General features: G+C 40.3%; 3 protein-coding genes across 4 annotated transcripts in view; 2 read left to right on the plus strand and 1 right to left on the minus strand.

The window, feature by feature from the left end:
- pof1b (POF1B actin binding protein) overlaps positions 1-5,572 on the minus strand; it is a 34,492-nt gene extending 28,920 nt beyond the window's left edge. The window contains exons 1-2 of the mRNA XM_085364099.1: positions 5,020-5,572; positions 318-398 (exon numbers count right to left, since the gene is read on the minus strand). Coding sequence (XP_085220225.1) covers positions 318-398; positions 5,020-5,403 — 465 coding nt within the window. The 5' untranslated portion in view covers positions 5,404-5,572. The remainder of the gene's footprint in view (positions 1-317; positions 399-5,019) is intronic.
- Positions 5,573-6,799: 1,227 nt separating this feature from the next.
- On the plus strand, positions 6,800-8,647 carry LOC146624733 (general transcription factor II-I repeat domain-containing protein 2B-like). The gene has a single exon (XM_085363470.1). It carries the CDS (start codon positions 6,800-6,802, stop codon positions 8,645-8,647), a length of 1,848 nt encoding a protein of 615 aa, XP_085219596.1.
- A 2,040-nt stretch (positions 8,648-10,687) lies between these two features.
- LOC146624734 (putative monooxygenase p33MONOX) lies at positions 10,688-21,396 on the plus strand. Of its 2 annotated transcripts, none has more exons than XM_085364100.1 (9): positions 10,688-10,795; positions 11,984-12,107; positions 12,222-12,288; positions 15,148-15,323; positions 15,397-15,508; positions 15,808-15,935; positions 17,504-17,607; positions 17,723-17,910; positions 18,937-21,396. In XM_085364100.1, the coding sequence occupies exons 3-9, from the start codon at positions 12,264-12,266 to the stop codon at positions 19,146-19,148; spliced, it is 945 nt and encodes a 314-aa protein (XP_085220226.1). In that variant the 5' UTR covers positions 10,688-10,795; positions 11,984-12,107; positions 12,222-12,263; the 3' UTR covers positions 19,149-21,396. The 2 variants fall into 2 exon arrangements, with proteins under 2 accessions (XP_085220226.1, XP_085220227.1); XM_085364101.1 differs by having other exon boundaries at positions 18,940-21,396.
- Positions 21,397-21,497: the final 101 nt, after the last annotated feature.

A 21,497-nucleotide genomic window follows, 5' to 3' on the forward strand; every position in this document is an offset into this window, starting at 1 on the left:
TGAAGAGCCGTAGGCTGTGGATCTCTTAAGATCTCACTGCTGGGTTTGTAAGGCCATGTTACCTCTAAATTTCTATCTTGTTCAAAGAGAAGATATAAAACAAAGTTCTAAGCTAATCGACCTTAGTGTTCTCCTTTTTAAAAAAAGAATCGATAAAGAATCGAATCGTTAAACAGAATCGAAAATGGAATCGGAATCGTGAAAAACCCATCCCTGGTGATGAGCTAATGCTTAGGCAGTACAGAGACTTCTGCTTTATAGAGCATTTTGTACCCAGTAAGGAGGCTTTTGTGACTGGGTGAATGTGAGGTCCTTACCTCCTCCTCAACACTTGTCGCAGGGCTCTTGATAGGACTGGTTGAATGGCTGAACACAGATGAAGACTTCCTGCTGGTGCTCTGAAACAGTTGGCAAAAGAGGGAGAGAAGAAAGAAGAGACTGTCAGACATAAAGAGAACTACAAGAGACCTCAGTCCTTGGGACACCCATAAAACCCATTGAACCCCATCAAAATAATCATCATTTATCTTATACTGGGCTTTGAGAAGCCCTGTTTGAAACAAGCTGCACCACTCTGTGATGCAATATGAATCCACTAGTAGAAAAAACTGAATCTGAAACTGAGCCATCAGAGCAGTCAGAAGCTGAGGCCCGTTAGTAACATGAATCTTGCTCTGCTAGACCCAAACATGGCCTCACTGTCCTACAACACTCAACCCCATTTTACTTATTCGTTTCCCAGGTTCTTCCTTGTACTCTTCAAATAAATAATTACATGGTATACAAACTCTATGTCCAACATACAGTGTGTTTAAATAAATCTGAATTTGTGATTTTGTATCATGACCTTCAGGATATCCAGTTCAGAGCACTAATAAATAACAGTGCAAAATAAATGGAGCTCATTGGGAAGTTAAGTGCAACTTGGAAAAATTAGAAAGCTTATTATTTCCCATTTGAGGGCGTCTACCCAGCAACAACATGCCAGAAATTTGAATACAGCTGCTTTAGCCTTGTATGCTTTAGAAATTTTAAAAAAGGGCTTCCTGACATTGTGAGAATTGTTGACACTTGTTTTTTTTTCACTCTGAAGGCATTAACAAAACCAAAAATTGAATCCGAGCCAGTAAAAATCAAAATACATTCCAATGAGGCAAACAAGCTGTGAATTAGACAAAAAGCGGTCCATGGGTCATGAGGTTTGCAGCTAAGACACAGTAGAAATCTGAAATGCTCAGCTATTTTTCCCCATGAATCTATTGATAATAAAAGTATACACGGATGCACACACCAATTAAAAGTTTTGCAATGCTTTAAAAATCAGAAAACAAATCGGTACACCAATACACCAGCGCCAGATGTTGTATTTTAAATGAAACATGCTTTACCCATGAGAATCCCTACTTTGTGGCTCTTATTTTTTCCTTTCTTGCCCACTGAGGCATTGAATTGTGATATGTTGTGTGCAATTCTCCAGGATGCTCTTGTAAGTTACTCGAATTCCCATTCCTAATCAGTCAGTCCTATTAAAGTGAGACGTCTGGACAACGAACTGTTTCAAAAATGATGTTTAACCCTTTATCTACCATGGGCCTGCTAGCAAGCCCATTTTACAAGTCCTCTTTAAATGACTGCAACTTCATTACCGTTTCCAACAGAGATAAAATTAAACAGTTTAAGAAAGAAGGCTGTATGGGAATAATCAGTGTATAATGACAGCGCAAGACATTCAGAAGGTATTGTTCTCTGAACACAGACAGAACGAATCCCCTCTGCCTAGATTTACTATGTCTGCTTCTATTCCCTTACTTTCCTGAATGATGAGATTTTAATCTTTTTACAATTTTATAGCCAAGATAAAAAATAGGTATTTGAGGCCTTTATGAATCTTGGTCAATAAAGGGTTAACAAACACCTTTGATGATTACTTGAACTATAAACAATGCAAACGAGTGCCAAGAGTAACATAAAAATGATAAACGGTCAAATACAGCATGTAGTACTACTACATTACTATACTACATGCACAGCCTCCAGTCATTAAGAGCTAACTATAGAGCATGGCAGCTTTTTCTAAAGTGAAAGTCCTGTAAGTTACTGGCACAACAAATCAGCTTCAGCTCCTTCAATAATTAAAAAAACGAAAGACGAAGTTAAACACTCGATCACCAGAGTCTACTTGAGCAGATGTAGATCCCATCAGGTGGAACAATAAATGAGTCTTCAAAAGTCAGGGCGTGCCGCCTCAGCAGTCAGACGGGGTGTGGCAGCACTTCTTTATCACACACGGTGTGAGCACTTAGCTTTCAATGCAGTGGCTTAAGCAGCAGAATGAGCCTGAAATTGTAAGTAGCCAAAGTAAAAAAAGACGCAGAGGAAGTTTTTCAATTCTGCTGCACTTGACGCTAGATATATGAAATAAAATCATCATTAAAGAGGCAGATAAAAATGTAGAAAGCTGATATAATTCAAATGTTTTCAGCCTGCAGCAGAAACCTTGTGTAAACCATTGCAGGCACAGAGGCCAACATATTCAGGAAGCAATTACTGGAGCAGGGAAATGTTCGCTGGCAAGACTTTGGGAATTAGAGGACCACACCGGTGTCTCGTAAATCAACAAATGATCAAGGAAGATTAAGATTCAGAGAAATCGGAGCTCAGGCTGAGTGTACTCAGGTGGCAAAACTCAAGAGACCTAGAGCACACTTGGTAGTGATCATGAGGACGTACTGCTAATGATGCCATATCGTATTTTGCCAGCGACCGAGCTCTAGGCTGTTTGTTTTACTGGCAATGGGCCGAGCTGGCAAAAGTTCCTTAATCCTTGAATAAATGTGGGGAGATAATGCAAGACATTTAAAGCACTTTATTCTTACCTCTACTATAGTAGCTTTGTATACTTCACCATTAAAGTTATTCATCAGTTAGCCCGTGGCTTCTTCTAATTGGCTTCACCTTACAAACTGATGATTTTAACTACAAGTGGATGGTGCTGCTGTTCTCACAGCCAGAGTCATGTGCCTGAGATGACTATTTTCCTTTCTAACTGACCTCATAAAGAGCTAAGAGCAGAAAAAAGTGCCTTTACCTGAGCATTAATAGGAGCCTGAAGCCTGAACATCTGGGTCATACATTATCTGCCTTTTCAGCACAGCAATAATTTACTGGGTAATCAGTTAAGGAAACTAAATACTGTAATCAGAGTATCTAAATCTAAAGAAAAGACCCCCACCTCAACTACTAACAGTTATTCAACAAGTCTACTAGCCCCCTTCTAGAAGATGTTTTGCAGACACGGTACGACGACCTCCATGTGTAGCTTCAATGTGAGCGATTGGTTGTGCTCTCTGTGTTTGTATATAATTAACAGAAGTTCTTGCTGTAATACAAGTAAGTATTTATGTACTCATGCATTTCTTTAAAGACATAAAATAATGTTAAAGAATTTTCAACTAAATGATTTCTGGCTTTATTCTGGATATTTACTTTACTCTGCATATTGTTTTTAATCTAATGAAGCGATACACATGACATATTTTCACTCTGCTAAACCCCACTTAAAAAAAATAGCATATGCAGTAGTGATGTGTCGGTCGCGAACGAAACGGCCCTTAGAGCCGGCTCTTTTTAGTGAGCCAAGCCGAAAGAGCCAGAATTCCCATCACTAATATGCAGTATAATGGATTGCATTTATATAGCGCTTTTCAGGGCCTTCGAGGCGCTTTACAATTCCACTATTCATTCACTCTCACACTGGTGGAGGCAAGCTACAGTTGTAGCCACAGCTGCCCTGGGGCAGACTGACAGAGGCTGCCATATCGCCCCATCGACCCCTCTGGCCATCACCAGTAGGTGATAGGTGACCGAGACTGTCCGAGCCGGGGCTCGAACCCGCAACCTTCCGGTTACAAGACAAACTGCCAACTCTTTGAGCCACGATCGTCCGTATTAAATGGGAAAGGCTCAATTTTATATTTACATAGTAAAAATATAAATTCCTCCTTCATGCCAGCAAATCAGAAAAAGTGTCTTCAACTGCACAAACATCACCTCAGCCTTGAGAAAATTTACAGCACAGTGAGAGAAATGAGAAGCTGATGCCATATTAGGAACATGCTTACATGGCTAATGCTTTCCTGATGGCTGACCCATACTATCTGCACACAGCAGCCTCCCTGCTCTGATAGCTGACTGCAACTTAAACCAATCACCCATCTAAAGATGCTTAACAGCCATGTGTGAGCAGAAACTGATTTATACCAACACAAGATCTAGTAGATTGCATCAAAACCACCAAATCTGTACTGATACTCATATTTAGCATTTTATGCTTGTGTTTTTATCTCTAATGGGTAAAACGCTTAGTTTTAGTGAGTGAAATCAGTCAGTACGTAGCCCACTGTACTGTGTTAAATAAATTATTTTGGGGGAAATGCAAACATATAACAGTATAACAGTATGAAAAATGTCTAGTTTATTTATATCTAATGTAAATAACAGAAGATAACCGAATGTGCTTTAGAGACACATTTACATTCCAGGCGTCCAAAGAAAATACATTTCAAAATACATGAAAAGTTGAAAGGTGTGTTTTGTTGTGTTAACCAATAATGAGTTATTTAGTGGTCATTAAAATGTCAGATGATTAATTTCAAACACACATGGAAAACAAACACAAGTAATATAAAAGCAGTGGTGGAAAAAAGTAATTTTTATATTAAAAAGAAATCCCTGAAAGTGCTGCCTGAAGATATCTGATTTCTAATGAAGCTTCTGCAAGGATCTCATGTTTTGGAAACTCTCTGTGGTGTTTTGCATCACACCAACAAAGAAGAGTTTAATGTGGGTGATTATTGTGGGTATTGCAAATAACATATCTTAAGAAATCTTCATTCTTAGTTGCTGTCAGTAAACCATATTCCTTTTTTGGTTTGACTCCCAGTATTTCTTAGACTTTTGAACTGACTAAATAATAAGAGTTGTGGGGGGAATACTGGTTGAATGCGCGCATGACCTCACCTCTGTCATGCTGAGATCCTGGTACATGTAGTCGTTTTGGTTGCTGATGCTCAGCTGTTGCATATTCTGCAGGTACATCGGGGACACCACCTGCTGCATCACAGGCTGCTGCATCATAGGCTGCTGCATCAGGACGAAGGACTGCTGCTGCTGCTGCTGCTGCACAGGGACCAGGTACCGCAACGTCCCATAGCTTGCGCCGTTTACCGCGTACGGCACCGCGGACACCTGAGACACCTGAGACATCGGTGTCACCGACGACACGGAGCTCCCGGAGAACACAGGGCTGGGGGAGACAAGCCTTGTAACCATCGGCTCCGGAGAGGCCTGTAGATTCCTGAAGCTGGTCGTCGTCGTGATCGTTTTCTTGTTCATCTGAGACATCTTGATGGATCGGCCCAGAACGTCACAAAACCGACGGAGCGACAGCTGAAGTGGGGAAAACGCACAGCGGGATAAAACAGAGCAGGTCTGTCAGCGCTGGCTGGGCGGAGGAGTCGATCCACCCGAGTTTAACTTCCACCTCTGCCGAGCAAAGTCTGGTCAGAAACGTACTGCTTGGAAAGGAAAACCAAACTCTTGAGGGAGGCGGGCGCTCTACTCCTCTGTATGCAAATCCTGGTGTGCGCGCCACAAAGTGGGAGGGCGCAGGGCGAAAACGCTGCTCACGACCTACAAAGTTCAAACTGACTGCGCTTCGTCTCAATGGCCACATAGTTTGTAACCTGTAATAAACGAGTTACCACCACGCCCTGATCTTGGCTGTGCGGGGAATGTGTGCTGCATGCTCCTCCAACACCGCCAAACACTTTACCTGTACACCTGTGCTAAATGCTGAAGAGGTGTTCTCCCTTCATTAATGTGTTGTATGTCAGGTTGGACTTTATATAGGCTGTACCTGAAGAAAATGCAGGTAGCCAGTGAAGTTAGACATTAAAAATGATGCAAGTCAGCCGCTAGGCGGAGACAAACACTCACTTATGTTACAGACAAACACTGAACAACTAAAACAATTACATGTTGTGTTTACATACACTGCTAAGATGGTGAAGGGTTGCTTACAAGGGGGACTGAATATGAACATATACTCAGTTACCAGTAGGGGGCTCTGTGACTAAGGATGATGGAAGGAGAGAAGAAGTGAAGTGTATGGTGAGATGAAAAATGGCGAACTACTGCTGAATATATACGTTCCATTACAAACCAAGCCGTCTCCGTTCTTCTGTCGAAACACCACATTACACATAATGTAAGTTCAAATGTAAGCACAGGTTTTAGTAAATCAGTGAGTATATATAAACTCATGACAATAAGATGTTGCTTAGTTTTTGTTTATGTGAAATTGGTTGCATAAAATGTTCAGCACGGCTGTAAAATTATATTTGACCAAAGGCAGAGTGTAGAAGTGTTTGCAGTATTATTAGTTTTGTAACAATTTTTTACTCATTAGCTGTGTTTTTATTAACATTTACATCAGGGGTCACCAACACGGTGCCCGCGGGCACCAGGTCGCCCGCAAGGACCACATGAGTCGCCCGCGGGCCTGTTCTAAAAATAGCTCACCATAACAACTTACCAGTAAGCTGCATCTATTTTTATTTTTTCTTGCTATTTTTTTTATCACAATTGCATTGGCGTTAATTTGTTGGAGATAATATATATAAAAAAAAAGTTTATTATTAAATATTAGATCATGATCTAATATTTAGTGCTAGCTGGTCTCCACGGAAACAGTTGCCGTGAAGACCAGCAAAGGCAAAGGTGAGGAGATGAGGAAAACATGGCGGAAAAAAGGAAGAAAACATATAATTTTCACAGTGAATGGGAGGAAGAGTTCTTTTTTACCTCTGTGAAAGATTCATGCGTGTGTCTCATTTGCGGGGCAACTGTGGCAACGGCAAAGCGGCACAACGTGGAGAGACATTTCCGAACGTGTCACACAAGCTACCATGCTAACTACCCAAAGGGCAGCACACTGCGAGCGGAAAAGGCCCGCGAATTAAAGGCAGGTTTGAGCAAACAGCAGTCTTTTTTCACGAGACCGGTGAAAAACTCTCAAAAAGCAACCGAAGCCTCATTTAGAGCTACACATTTCATGATTAAGAAAAAGAAGGCATTTTTAGACGGGGAGTATTTCAAAGAAGCAATGATGATAATTGCAAAAACTGTGCTTAAAGACGAGAAATATGGAAACGATGTAATCTCCACTCTCTCTGATGTCCAGCTGGGGGCAACTACAATTGTTAGAAGAGTGTCGGCTATGTCCGGGAACTTGGCCGATCAGTTGGATCAGGATCTGGCAAAGTGCAGTTGGTTTAGCATCCAGTGTGACGAGTCCGTCGACAGCAGCAGTACAGCACAGCTGATGGTCTTTATCCGGATGGTATTTGATGGTTTCTCCACAAAAGAAGAACTTCTGACACTACTGCCGCTAAAGACAACAACGAAGGGAGTTGACATCTATAACGCGGTGAAGGAGTTTTTCGCGAAGAAAAAGGTACCGTTGGAAAAGCTGGTATCAGTGACTACCGACGGGGCTCCTGCTATGATCGGCCGACATACGGGATTCATCGCTCACTGTAAAGGTGACACAGAGTTCCCAAACTTCATGCATTACCACTGCATCATTCACCAGCAGGCGTTATGCGCAAAGGTGATCGGCTTCGAGCACGTCATGACTCCCGTCGTGAAGATCATAAACAGCATCCGCTCCAGAGCTAAACAGCACAGAACATTCAAGGTGCTATTGGAGGAGCTGTCAGCTGAATATGGTGACCTGCTACTACATACGGAAATCCGATGGCTCAGCAGGGGACGGATTTTGCTTCGTTTTTTGTCACTTTTGGGTGAAATCAAGGAGTTCATGCAATCCAAAGGGGAAGACACATCTCTGCTGGAGGACACTGAGTGGACACTTGACCTTGTGTTTTTAACAGACATTACTGGGAAACTGAACCATTTGAACTGTGAGCTGCAAGGCAAAGGTAAGACTGTTGCTGACATGATAAGTGCTTTAAATGGATTTAAAGCCCAGATGAACATTTTCTCTGTGCATTTACAGAGAAAAAAGGTGCTGCACTTTCCCTCTGTGCAGATGGTGCTGAAAGACAATGCTTCTGCATCTGAGACTTTTGACAAAGTTGCAGAAAAGTACACTCAAGTCATAAACCGACTTGGTCAAGAGTTTGAGAACAGGTTTTGTGACCTTGATCAGCTTGAGCCATGTGTCTCATTTGTTTCCAATCCTTTCATGAATGTGGACACAACATGCATTGCTGAGCAACTAAGTTCAATGTTCAGCTTGGATGCTGGACAGGTGGAAATCGAAATTGTAACATTGCAAAATGACGTCCACCTCAAAGCCTATCTGGGTGCACCAAACTTTTGGTGCCTTGTTGACACAGAAAAGTACAGTGGTGTGTGCACAGCAGCTATGAAGGTTGCCAGCCTGTTTGGTTCAACCTATCTTTGTGAATCAGCCTTTTCTGACATGAACGTCATCAAGAACAAACACAGAACACGCCTCTCCGATGCACATCTGCAAGACTCACTCAGAGTTGCAGTGTCAAGTTATACCCCAGATTACAACACACTGGTGAACAGCATGCAATGCCAGGTTTCCCACTAACAGACAAAGAAAGCCATATTAGATGTTCTCAGTGGCAACATTACAGTGTCATGTCAAAGTTGAATTTAATTATTGAAAAACAAATGTGTTTGTTAAGTGTAACATGTGACAATTTGCTTTAAAATGCTGCCAATTTGGTGAAAAGTTCTGTAAAATTTGAAAGTTGATTTTTTGTATGTTACATACATACAAAAATAATGTATGTAACAGTGCACGATTTGTTAAAATTTGTTAGTGGTAAGTGAAAATGTTGTAGAAGTGATCACTTCAAAATGTAAATACTTGCAGAGATATATAGAAATAAAGCGTTGCATATTGATATTTATGTTTCCTACCTTGTTTCCTAATTGCATTCTTTATAATTATGGTGAAAAATAATTAACATAATTAGTGTCCGTACATAGATGAATATCATTAATTATTAATGATAACACATAATTAAGTTAAACTGAGGAAATTTGTTATTTGAGAAGTGTGTGTCAAACTGGTAGCCCTTCACATTAATCGGTACCCAAGAAGTAGCTCTCACTTTCAAAAAGGTTGGTGACCCCTGATTTACATAATCACATATTTGAAAAGTGTAACTTTACTTTCTTTTTAAATTTATACAAAAGGAGACTTGATAAAATAAAAATAATAATAACTCTGCAAATTAATCTTTGTAGCATTATTTCTCTTGCCTTTACTCAAAATAACAGATATTTCTTTGCTTCTAGCATTTAAATGCTGGTTAAACAATTTAATAATATAACTCTTTAATAAGATGCATTATCTTGAACCATGCTGTTGCACTCTTTCCTGTAATACTGGGTTGCCACAGCTGATCATCAGGTTATCCCGCCCTATCCCTAGCATCCTCCTGTGCCACACCAACCTTCTGCGTGTCCTCCTTCAGCATCCTACATCCAGTGTTTCCTCTGTTCCACCTCTGCACATGTCCAAACCAGCTCAGGCTTGCCTCTCTATCTTTTGTCACCAAACTGCTCTACCTGGGCTGTCCCTCTGATGTATCCACCTTCCCCCTTCAGGTTACTTCCAATGAAAATTCTAACATCTTTACCGCTGCAACCTCCAGCTCGACTTCCTGTCTTCTTCAAAGTGTAAAAACCATTTCCAAACCATCCATCATAGCAATTCTCACTACCATGTTGTAAACCTTTCTTTTCACTGTTGCTGCTGTCTGTCACAAATCATCACTCTCCACACACTCTCTTCTTCACTTCCTCTCCTCTTGTCTCCTTTCTGTTTAACAATACTATTTATTTCATAATGTTTGCCCTTATTTTATTTTTGTTTTTGCTGGCTTACTGAATTAAGACAGTAGCCAATCATCTCCACTTTGGTCTGGTCACACAAGTCTTGTGGTTTGCTCACATGTAACTTTGGAAACCTAAGTTGTGCTGCCATGTTGTTGTTGTTGTTTTTGTTGTAGTTTGAGAGAAAGAAGAGGATTTCTCCTTGAAACCTTCCCAAACAAACCATACTTGTTTAGTATTTTTCTAATTCCCCTCTCATTAACATTTAGCATGCTAACTGAAACCTGTAGAGTCTGAGATGTAGCTTTTGGACTTTTTTTTTTGGTGTAATATATCCTGTAAGTTATATTTACTGTGCAACTTCAAGATATTTATTTGAATAAATGTTGTTATTATTATTATTATTATTATTATTATTATTATTATTATTGTTGTTGTTGTTGTTGTTGTTGTATGTATAAATTCCCTTTATGGGAGAGGTGGGCAGGCAACACTTTTCTGAGATAATTATTATTATTAGGATTTTTATTGCATATTTAATCTCCAAAATATAAGAGGTTATTTTAATAAAACATAACAAAGAAAAAAAAGATTTTTGAAGTAGAAATTGTTTTTATTTGTAGTTACCGGTACTGTTACAGGTACTGCGTTACACCCAATGACTGTGACAGTGTCCTCTCAAGTACGGAAAGGCACACGTGTGATGGCCAATTCTCGCGATGAGATGAGAATGCGCGAGAACAAGCAAAGGGAACCGTCAAGGAAGCGGCTGTTATTTATCGAACCCAATAATGGCTGCTACCCAACAAGTCTGTTGTTCTCTTCGCGCGCTGGTCGACATTGGAGGGTCATCCATATTTCAATCGTCACTTTGAAGCCGTCATTACCTCCGGTAAGAAAAGGCAAACAAAGCAATGCTAACTTTGCTGATAAAACCGTTTTAAAATACCGTCAGTCGTCAGCTGTTTTGTGTCTTTTTGTCCAGCTCAGACTGGTTCCGCTATCTCGTTCCGCCAGACTCCACTCAGAAAATAAATAACTGAACTATGCGGCAGGTTTTGGTTTGTTTTGTAAACGTGAAAAACTCAGTGCTAGGCTTTTTGTGAATATGTAACAACCACTCTCAAATTCGGGAAGGTTTAAAACGTGCCAAACTGCACCAGTTTTAGTGAAGCTGTGCTAAATTGTTATAGACCTATCTATTCTCTTTGACCTGCACATTATCGGCGTGCAGGAATCTCATGGCATGCTATTGGCTCATTAGCTTCTGAATTTAAAATCATGATAATATGTTATCCCAAAAGCAATTGTACAGGCATGGGGCGGTTACCTTTATAACATTAGACTATAAAATACGAATTTCCTCAGTGGAGTTCTGCGTGTGCAGGGGCAGTGGCCTTTATTACGGCTAACCCTGTGACGATTTCTCCATATATCTGCTTTAAGCTTCTTTTAATTCACCCTGTGATTGAAATTCTTAGACAGATAAATTTCTGCATGATAGTTTGAGAAATTGTCCCGGAAGAGGTCGCAGTTTGTTTATTTCCAAGATCACCAGTCAGTCACCTCTGCATCCTCCCAGCCGTCGTGTTTACAGTGTTGGAGGGTATGGCGTGCATGTTTTTGTTCCATGTGGTAGGAAATATGTGTTTAAGGAAACCTTCAGCGTGTGCCTGATTGAAATCTAAGCTTTTATTTTGAAGTGGTCATTACCGGTGTTGCATGCACCTTGCTGCTGCAGCAGGGATTATGTAATGCAGCCTGTCTGCAATCATCCTCTGGAATAATCCTGCAGGCAAGCGGTGGCTATGTCAGTGTTACAGAACAGGATAATGGTCTGTGCTCATTCATTTCACTATCTTTCTCGGTAGCACTAGATGTTTCTCTTTCACTTTGAGATTATAGTTGGTTTTGCGCTCTTTCATGCCTTAAAATACATTTTTTACAACATTAGTTTCATAAAGTATTGTTGTCGTATTCGACGAAGGATGTTCAACCTCTCTTAATTTAGTGTAACAAGGGTTTGCCTTCAAACTGAAATTTCTCACAGCTGACCTTTTGAACTCTGGTGTCTCTGTAGTTGCTCTGCTGGCCTTGCTGCTCTCCCACAATGCATTGCCAGAGGCGTTTCTGTGTGTCTCACCAACCATCATAACAAAACCCACCAAACCACCTAGTTTACACCAGTGCAGCAAAACGGGAAGGTAGGAGCCTGTCAACCACTGTTCTACTCTTTGTTTATGAGTTGCTGTTTTAATCAGAGGGGGGTAAATATTTATGGAAAAAACACATGTTGAATCTCCTTTCTTCTTTTTTAGGTCCTATTCTGGTCTAACTTGTTCCTCATCTTTACTCCAACCATGTCTGGTTCTGGAGATTTACCAGGTGAGTAATTCCTATGACAGGAGTATTCAAATTTCAGTCAGGACTAGTTTTCCATTGTTAGATTTGGGCCATTCTGTTCATGTATGCAGAAAGAATAGTGCGCTTGCAGCTATGTAGAAGCATCTGAATAAGGCTTTTATTTCGTTGTATTGTTGCCTGTTTGGGAAGAGTGTAAGCCTTGTTTTAATACTTCTAGCTACAAGTATATTTCCTCTAGATGTGTAACATGCAGGCAATCATGAAGTTGCTGTTTTGATAAGAGGACACCTGCAGTTGTTGGCTACATGAATCATTTTTTTCCTGCTTGAAAGGTGGTTGAACAAGCTTTGTCCAAGCAACATGAATGAAGCCATTTGTCAGTTAGACAAAGTTAAAAGTTAGACTCTTTTTTTTTTTTTTTTTTTTTTGGACTTACCCTTAGCCTTACATTTAGGTTTACGGTTTAGTTCTCATGGTGCCAGTATGACATACTGGATTTCCCCATGTTTGTGTTGTTCCTGCAACTGGATGATTAATATTGTTCCAGGATCAGCGCTACATATCATACCAGCCACATAGTTGAGATGTCATAACCTTAAAAACGTTAAAACTAGTGTCGCAAGTGGTAATTGTGGGTGTGTAATGCAATATTTTGTGTCCACAGATGACACAACCCTTTTATTTATTTATTTTTTTTAACATGTTACAGATGATTATCTTCGAGGCTTTTTACCAAAAGGAAAACTTGAAAAAGCTTTCTAACACATGGTTGATGTTTGTGGGGTGGGGGGCGTTCTTCTGAAGTTTTGCCTTCAGAAGTCAGGTGAGCTGATATAAAGAGAAGCAGTGTAAGGAGCAGGCTGCGGTGGATGAATGGACCCTTTTTAACACGGGAGACTGTCATTTGGGTCCGGGTCAAAACAAAAAGTCAGTGCTGGCTTAATATTTTTAGACTTTATATATTTTAAATTATGCTTTTAAATTTAATTTTCAGTTGTTGCTTAAGTGCAAAAGTGTCAGGTGGATTTAATTCAACAAGGTCAGGTTTAAGAGAGGACATGGATTTGAGTTTATACCTTTTTTACCTTTTCTTTGCAAACATTAACTATGTTTACGAAAGTGTTTTGTTTTTGTTTGTTTTTTTCGTTTTTTTTAAGGTGTGAAAATTGCTGCGGGTAATGACGGGCTTTCTGACGTCATTGCTCCTGAAAGTTACATTTTAACAACCCGTTCGTAACTTTCTCCTCTTTATACAGTTTTTGAGCTTTGTTTCATTATTTTATTTTTTGCATATGTTCAAGTTTTCCTCCCAATGCAAATTGTTGGCATGTGACTGTTGCCAGTCATGGTTTCTTAGTTGTGGTTAAGAGATCAGGAGTTGTTTTTGTTTTTCTACAGAGTTTAGTTTAAAGCATGATATTTTTTATAAATGAGTCATGCAGAATAAATGAAACTTGGGGAGAAATGTGGCATATTTTAAGCTTCGATTTGTAGCAGCAAACCATACTTCACAGATGCTTAATTGAATAAAATGAAGTTGAATATCTAATCAGCACGCTTGTCTTTGCAGCATATTGCTGAGAAAAATTGCATAATTTTGGCATCTCTCATCCTTACAGGGAGAGAATTAAAAAATGATCAAATAATTTGCCTTTGTTTCACTTCCATGTTTTCCACTTCATTGTCCATATGAAGGCACTCACAGTGGCTTCACGCCCACCCTACAGTTTGGGAGTCAATGCCCTGCACACAGAGTGGTGCATTGAGCAGTTGCTCTCCAGATATCTCTGGTAACAGAACAGCTTACAGCAGCTCATCCAAACAACCATGCTCAGCCCCCCTCAGCAACCACATTCTCTATCTGAAGCTGATAAGCTAAATGATTGTCGAAGTAGGCAAAGAACAGACACATATACAAATATACTGAGATACTGATTTATTAGTAAATTGATGTAATAGACTGTAACTTCTGTAGGTCCAAAATAGTTTCCCCACTCATTTCACATCACTGGGATGAAGTGAATAGGGTAACTGCCAGGATGCCGTATGATTAATTCTCAGTTGCATGTTAATGTGCAAAAAGTTCAGCATTTTCCTGTTCACTAATAAAAGGATTGCACACATTGTTTTGTCTTCCCCACCAAACGCAGCTGAGCAGATTTCAAGTTAACACATTTATAGTGAGTCCCACGCTGAATCACACACGTTCATCAACTATTAATATCTGTATGTACTATGGTTTATTATTGTTCCTGACACGAACATTAACAAAACAGATGCTTATCACAACATTTGCCTGAAACTGGAACTTCCAGCAGTAGCAGATATTTCTCAACAGTCAATCAATATGATGTAAACATTAGAAAACCTATAAATGCGCACTGTTCTAAGGTTTATATACCAAACATGTTTTTTGGGTTTGTTTTTTGTTTGGTTTTTTTGGGGGGGGGTTGGGAGAATTGGGTCAGGGTGTATCCACAGGTGTCTTTTCTCACACAGCAGGATTTTCTGCCTTAGCAATATTTATAGTATTTTAAATAATCCATGTGTTTTAGGCATGGTGGAGAGGGCAGAAGGCAGGGTACATGATAGATAATTAGCTGTGGCGTTTCCACAACTGCACAGTCTAACACGACGTGTTCTGAGCAGGTAAAAGGTCAGCTTATGTCTGAACTGACCATGTAGGGGACATGCATTGTCATGAACCTGTAGGTAAGCTTCAGGGCTACAGTCTGACACAATATGAAGATTGAACCACAATCTCAAGCAGTGAATGTGGGAAATCCTGCTAAAACGCATCTCAGAATGATTTTGGAGACTGCACTAGACGAGGGAGAGCTGGTGTTTAGTCCCCATTGGGATTATTTTTTGTGTTTGCAGCCATCGAGGGATCTGGGATGGGTGGGATGAAGCTTCCTGTCGGAATGACCCGGCGTGCCATCAGCTATGACGATAATCTGGAGGCCCCCATGTCCACACCGCCTCATGACATCAGTATCAACAACCTGTGGAAACGACCAATCATACCCGAAAGGAAGTTCACACACCTGGCTGAGGTGACACACGCTGCTTTACTATTAAACTGCCCGTATTTTCAGTGCGTGGGTGCTGATGATGTTTTCTCACCAGGAGGATGAGAGTGATGCGAGTCAGTCTGCAGCGCAGGACACTGGAGCCTCTAGACCACAAGCTGTGGTGAAAACCAAGGCTTCTTCCATCATCATGAATTCTCTCATCAACAGTATGTTACTCCTGTTAATGATGATATTCTGTATTAAGGGTGCATTTATCTGAGTGAGTGTTCTTGACAAGTTTGATCAAATACTATAGCAGAAATAATTTTACATCATGGACTGGATGAAGTGGTACAGACAATGTAATTTAATTAAATACTTTAGGATTAATTTGGAAGAAGAAAATGTGCAAACTTACAGAAAAAGTTCTGGTACAAAGTAGCTTGTTTACTCATTGTTTGAATTTATAATAATTGTGCATGAAAATGCATTCACATTAGAATCAAACTGCTTTTCTCTGTTTCAGAGCAAACTCAGGATAGCGTATATAAGTTTGAGCAGACGGCAGGGCTCTCTGACACCGGCTACACACCCCACAAAGGCCTCACTGCTGAGGAAACGAGACATCACCATCGCGTGCCCGAAACAATCCAGGTCAGACACACGTGTATTCCGTGTGCACCCAAAATGCAGCTGATTATTTCTCATGGTTGCTAAATCAGCCTTGAATTGAATTTTTACTTTATGCCACCAACCTGGTTGATGGCTAACGAGATTGCTCGCATAACTGTTTCCACCAATTAAATGTGCAATGTGGAACAGAATCCATAAATTCCCACTGAGAAAAGACCAGTGCCAGTCATCAGCAAATATGCATTAAACCAAAAAAAAATCATTTATGGCCGTATCCAATGCTCCATTCGTGATCATCAGAAGTAAGCTGCTGCACCTGTTGTTACTGGTTTTAGGCTGTATCATTTAATTCTTGTTTGGCTCACCAGTTCTACTGTTTTAGTGGGAGTTTATTATCAAAGGGCTCCAGCTGTTTTTAGAATGATATTACAATAGACTGCACATAGATGATACCCAGCAGGGAACCGAAAACTAACAAAGGAAGCCAATGCGCATGCACACGTGCAGGAGACCATAATATTTGGAAGAAAATAACAATAAAACTTCTATTTAATTTTTTTTATATAATGCCACATTAAAACAACAGTCACCTCAAGGTGCTTTATATTGTTACAATAACAGAGAGGACAACCTCAACAATCAGACAACCCACTATGAGCAAGCAGTTGGCAACAGTGGGAAGGAAAAACTCCCTTTTAACAGGAAAAAAACTCCTGCAGAACCAAGCTCGGAGAGTGGCAGCAATCTGCCACGACCAGTTGGGAATGATGGGAGGAAGACGGGACAAAAGTGACACTGTAGGAGTGAGGTGGAAATTAATAATCACTAATCATTAAATGCAGAGAGGTGTATAAACACTTAGTGAGTGAAAGAGGCGAGTGAAGTGCATCATGGGAAACCTCTTTCAGCCTAGACCTATTGCAGCGTCACTAAGACAGGATTCAGGGTCACTGGATCCAGCCCCAACTATATGCTTTAACAAAAGCCTTATCTTAAAAGTAGAGAAGGTGTTTGTTTCCCAAATTAAACTGGGAGCCATTTCCTCAGAATAGAAGGCCTAATAGCTGAAGGCTCTGCCTCCCATTCTACTTTTAAACACTGTAGAGAAGTGCTCTGTTGGAGTGATGCTGTACTACAAGGTCTTTAAGATAAGATGGGGAAGGATTATTCAAGTACTTATATGTGAGGAGGAGGATTTTAAATATTGATTCTGGATTTAGCAAGGATCCAATGATGACCTGACGTTGCCTTTGGAGGAACTGCTGTTTCAAACACTTCCTCTTTCTCTTCAATTTCCCGTGCTTCAGGGTGTTCTGCCTTAGTTGCTTGTTATTACAAATCCTTAAAAAGCCTAACCAGGGTCATAGTCTGCAAATTAGCTGTGGCTAGAAGTCCTACATATACTGTGTCGGTTGCATTTTTGTTTAAATGCAGTGTTTTTTTGTGTTGTCCCTGGTATAAAAATAAATACAATACAAATAAAAGCATTTGCCCTGCAAGCAGCATGTTTGTTTCAAAGTGAGTAAAGTAACTGTTACATTTTCACAGAGGTCAAAGGTTTACAGTGTGTTTTGTTATTTCTATTGTAGAAACTCCAGATCCAGAGCATGGAGGCCAAGGAAGAGCGCCAGAGCTCCTCCGCCCACTCCACTCCATCCAACACACCACACAGCTCCCCTAAATCACAGCGCAGGTACAACCACACACTTACACTCAGTGTCCTCAGGTTATCAGCCTGCCCATCTAAACCCAACAATGTGATAAATGCTAAAAACCTAACCGTGTTTACACTTTGTGTGTTTGTGAAGAGGCTGGTTCGGCAGTTCGAGTTCAGAGCTCAGTATTGCCTCCTCCTCCAACAGCAGTTTGGACATGGCTGGAGTAGACGTCGGGGGAGGAGGAGGAGGAGGTGTAGTGGAACGATGGGGTGTCTTCGGACCGCGACCACCTGTCCATAAGTCGACCTCTGACCTGGGATCAGACTCCACAACTGCAGGTAACAGCACAGCCTCAGTTTGAAGCCTGTGGAAATGACTTGACTGTTTGCTTGTCTTGTGTAAACAAAACTCGAAAAAGGTTCTCCTCAGAATTCCCATGAGACGTGTTCAATTCAATAAACAAAATAAAGAGTACAAACATGAAGCGCTGCGGTAAGAAACTAAAATAACCCCTCACTATGGAAGAACAAAGGCCCATATGACCAGTTCAGTCCAGGAGTGGGGTTAATGGGTGATTGAATGAACTTCAGACTGACAGTAAACACTGAACAACATTCAGGGCTGACAACCCTGAGAGACTGATCAGTCATTGACTTTTAGCAATGGCGAGCTGAGATTTCTTCATTGCATTGATATAAAACTACAGCTCACCGATGACTTTTGAGAAACTGCGTTTAGGTCTTTACATGTGGGATGTTCAGTTTGAATCAGAGACTTTTAAAATCTTCTTCCCAGGATGACTTTCGGTAGGTAACCCGAGAAAAGTAATGTTTGCAGGGACCTGAGTGAATGAGATTTTTTACAGCTTAAAGAATTTTTTTCTTTCAAAAGACGTTTCTTTCAGAATTTCACAACTTTTATAGAGTTTGTTAAAAAAAACAAAAAAACAGACAGCTGCTTTATATTTATAGTGTGGTGGGAGAATCAGATTCTTTATTATTATTACTACTACTATTGTTATTTTTTGTTTTTTTTGGGGGGGGGGGGGTAAGAGATTAAATTAGGCTGAGGGGGTTTTCTTGAAGATGGAGAAGTAGTTTTGGGTGTGTTTGTTTTATTTTGGGGGTTTTGGTGGTGTGGGTTGTGTGTCTGTGTTATAATGGGAATTATTTATTTTTATTAATTGGCTCTGACAATGAATTCAAAGAGATAATAATTTAAAAAGAAACCGTTATTTATGGACACATGTTGTAAAATGTTTAAAATGTATTGATTTTTATTTTTTAATTTTTTAAAATATTGTCACTTTATATCAACCACCTTCTGAGCCTCTTGCAAGTTGTATTATCATCTTTTTTTCCCAGCAGGCTTTGCTCTGCAGGCGTACCGTGGCGCTCAGAAGCCGACCCCGATGGAGGTGATGAAGACGCAGGCTCGACTGGCCGACAGCGCTTCCATTCAGAAGGTGTCTCCACCAACAATGGAGATTCCCACGGTGGAGGGTCGGCGGCATGGAACCCGAACACACAAGCTCAAACCGAGAGATATGAACATCCTGACGCCCTCCGGCTTCTGAGAACGCAAGCTGCCTGACGCACAGACACCACAGGTCCCATGAAATGATGACGTCCTCGTGCTTAGTTCAGTGTATTCCAGTTCTCCTTGTTTTCTTTTTTTAAGTCCAAATCTTTTCAAATGTTACCGTATTTATGTTATTAACGAGGTCCGGTTACTCTTCCAAATATAAATCCAACAGATTTTGCACTGCCTAAACAGTCCTGTATAAATTTCTGTCGTTAAGCCATAATTTAACCCACCAAGTACCTGCCTTGGATCTGCAAGTGCAACACTATTTGCCACACAGGAGTTTGATGGAGAACGTTGTAAACAAACCTCCACTTAGTCTAATTTAGGTGGCAGGGTGGCTGAGCTGTAAGCTAAGCACCCAAACTGACGGTCAAACATCACAATTTACAGACAGACCTCCTAATCACGTTTGACCTTTAATTACTGTAATAATCTGGTTTTTGGTCAGTTAATCCAAGCTTGTGGTTTTGCCTCAAAATAAAAGTGAACCAGTAAATCTGACTAACTGACTGATTATCATCTGACCTGCCAGAGAAGAACTCTTGCAATCATGTTTCAATTTAGATCTTTCCCCCCCCCCGTTATCCAAAGGCTTAAACGTCTCTGACCTGAAATTATGCTGGTAATGACTTTTCCCATTCCTCCATAGATTTGGGGGTGAGCAGCTTTATGTAAATATTTTTGAAATATCAACTGTGGAACTTAAACTATTTCATGGGACCTTTTAACAGCAGCTCTAACCACTTAAGATAACCACTGTGCTGTCCACCATCTTTCCCATTTAAAAACAAACATGGTATATACATTTGAAAAACAAAAAAGAAAACCGTGATGCATATTCAGTGTTTCTTGGATGTAAAATCAAACGCATTGACCAACCAGGTCAGCATGAATCACCCCACAATGAAGTGAGGAGCTTATGTTGGTGAAGCTGAAGCTGAAACTGAAGATGGTTGCGATCCAAGTTTATAAGTATCATATACTAACGCACTTTATCCTCATCATAACTTCTAACTCAACCCCAGACCCTCTGCTGTCACGCAGCCCTCCAGGGTAACGATGCTAAAGCTTCCTCTGATATGTTCTGCCTGTCACTAAAATATTTTTCTTCCATTTTGGGATGAATAAATAATAAATTTCTCGGGTGCAGTTCAGTATCAGACAAAATAAACAGACAACGATTCTCTAATTATATTGTAACAAGTTTTGTCTCAGGAAAATTGTCAGGCTCCTCAAACGTTCCAGTTATTTCTTTTGCAGAAAATGGTTTTTGTTTTGTTTTGTGGGATATTTAATGTATAGATTGAAGTTTGCTTGTTTTTTTTCCACTTCCTCTTTTGCAAAAGATTTTATTCCCTTTTTGGGTATGAGAAAAAACTTAGTAAATTTAGGAAGAAAAGCTAAACGATGGGAAGAATTCCTGTTTGTAGTTAGTGCTTATTAGCTGATGTGTGCCCAGTGAGCATCCTGCAGAAACCTTCACCGATGCTCTTTCTGCTTTTGGCAGTTTTTTTTGTTGGGGGGGTGTTCTCCCCAGTTGCAACAGTGTGCAAACAAATGTTCTTCATCTCTAAAAGGCCTTAATATACAAGGAAGTAAATGTAATGCAAGGTTTTATTTTACTTCTCTTAGTGGTCCTACAATGCTAGCTTACTGGTAATTATCGATGTTATATGCAAAGTCTCTGCAGGATGATGCATGCTATGCTTCTTAGAAAATACTGGGCGCTGTAGTTCCACCGCTAAATGAAAAGGTAGATCCTGGTTGGAGTTACTGATGATGCACTCTTGTTATGAAGTGGAAACGGTCCCTTTGTTGGGAATAGATTTGGCGTGTTTTGTAACACAGCAGTGGATGATTTCATGAAGTGGAAAGTTCAAAGTCCATGTCATCTGCCACCTGTAACTCTGCTGTGGTGTTTAGTCACATGTTGTTTCCTTTTGGTCCTGTGTGAACAACCCTGGACACAAAAGCAAACGCCACACTGTTGTTAGATGTGTAGCTATTTTTTTGTTTTTTTGCTGTTATTTTTATGTTCACAAGTGCTTTGTGTTTAAAGTGTGACCCTTTGAATCTTCCTCCAGACCGAAGCATCAGAACCGAACCTCCTCTGTATGTACGTGTGACTCTGTAGTAGTGACTGAAGTAATGTTTGTTTGGTTTTTTGTTTTGTTTTTTACCAATTAATGGTTCAAAGAAGTTTTCCTGGATTTCCTGAATAAATGTTAAACTCTCATCAGCCACACAGGAGTCAAGTGTTCATTGTGTGTGTTTAAAATCTGTTTCGTCAAACATTTTAAACGGACCCTCCTGCCAGAACAGTTACATTTATCTGTTC

Source organism: Diplotaxodon limnothrissa, linkage group LG10, assembly GCF_057381915.1.
Source record: "Diplotaxodon limnothrissa isolate DT_005_m linkage group LG10, D_limnothrissa_male_GT1.1, whole genome shotgun sequence".
Lineage (NCBI taxonomy): Eukaryota > Metazoa > Chordata > Actinopteri > Cichliformes > Cichlidae > Diplotaxodon > Diplotaxodon limnothrissa.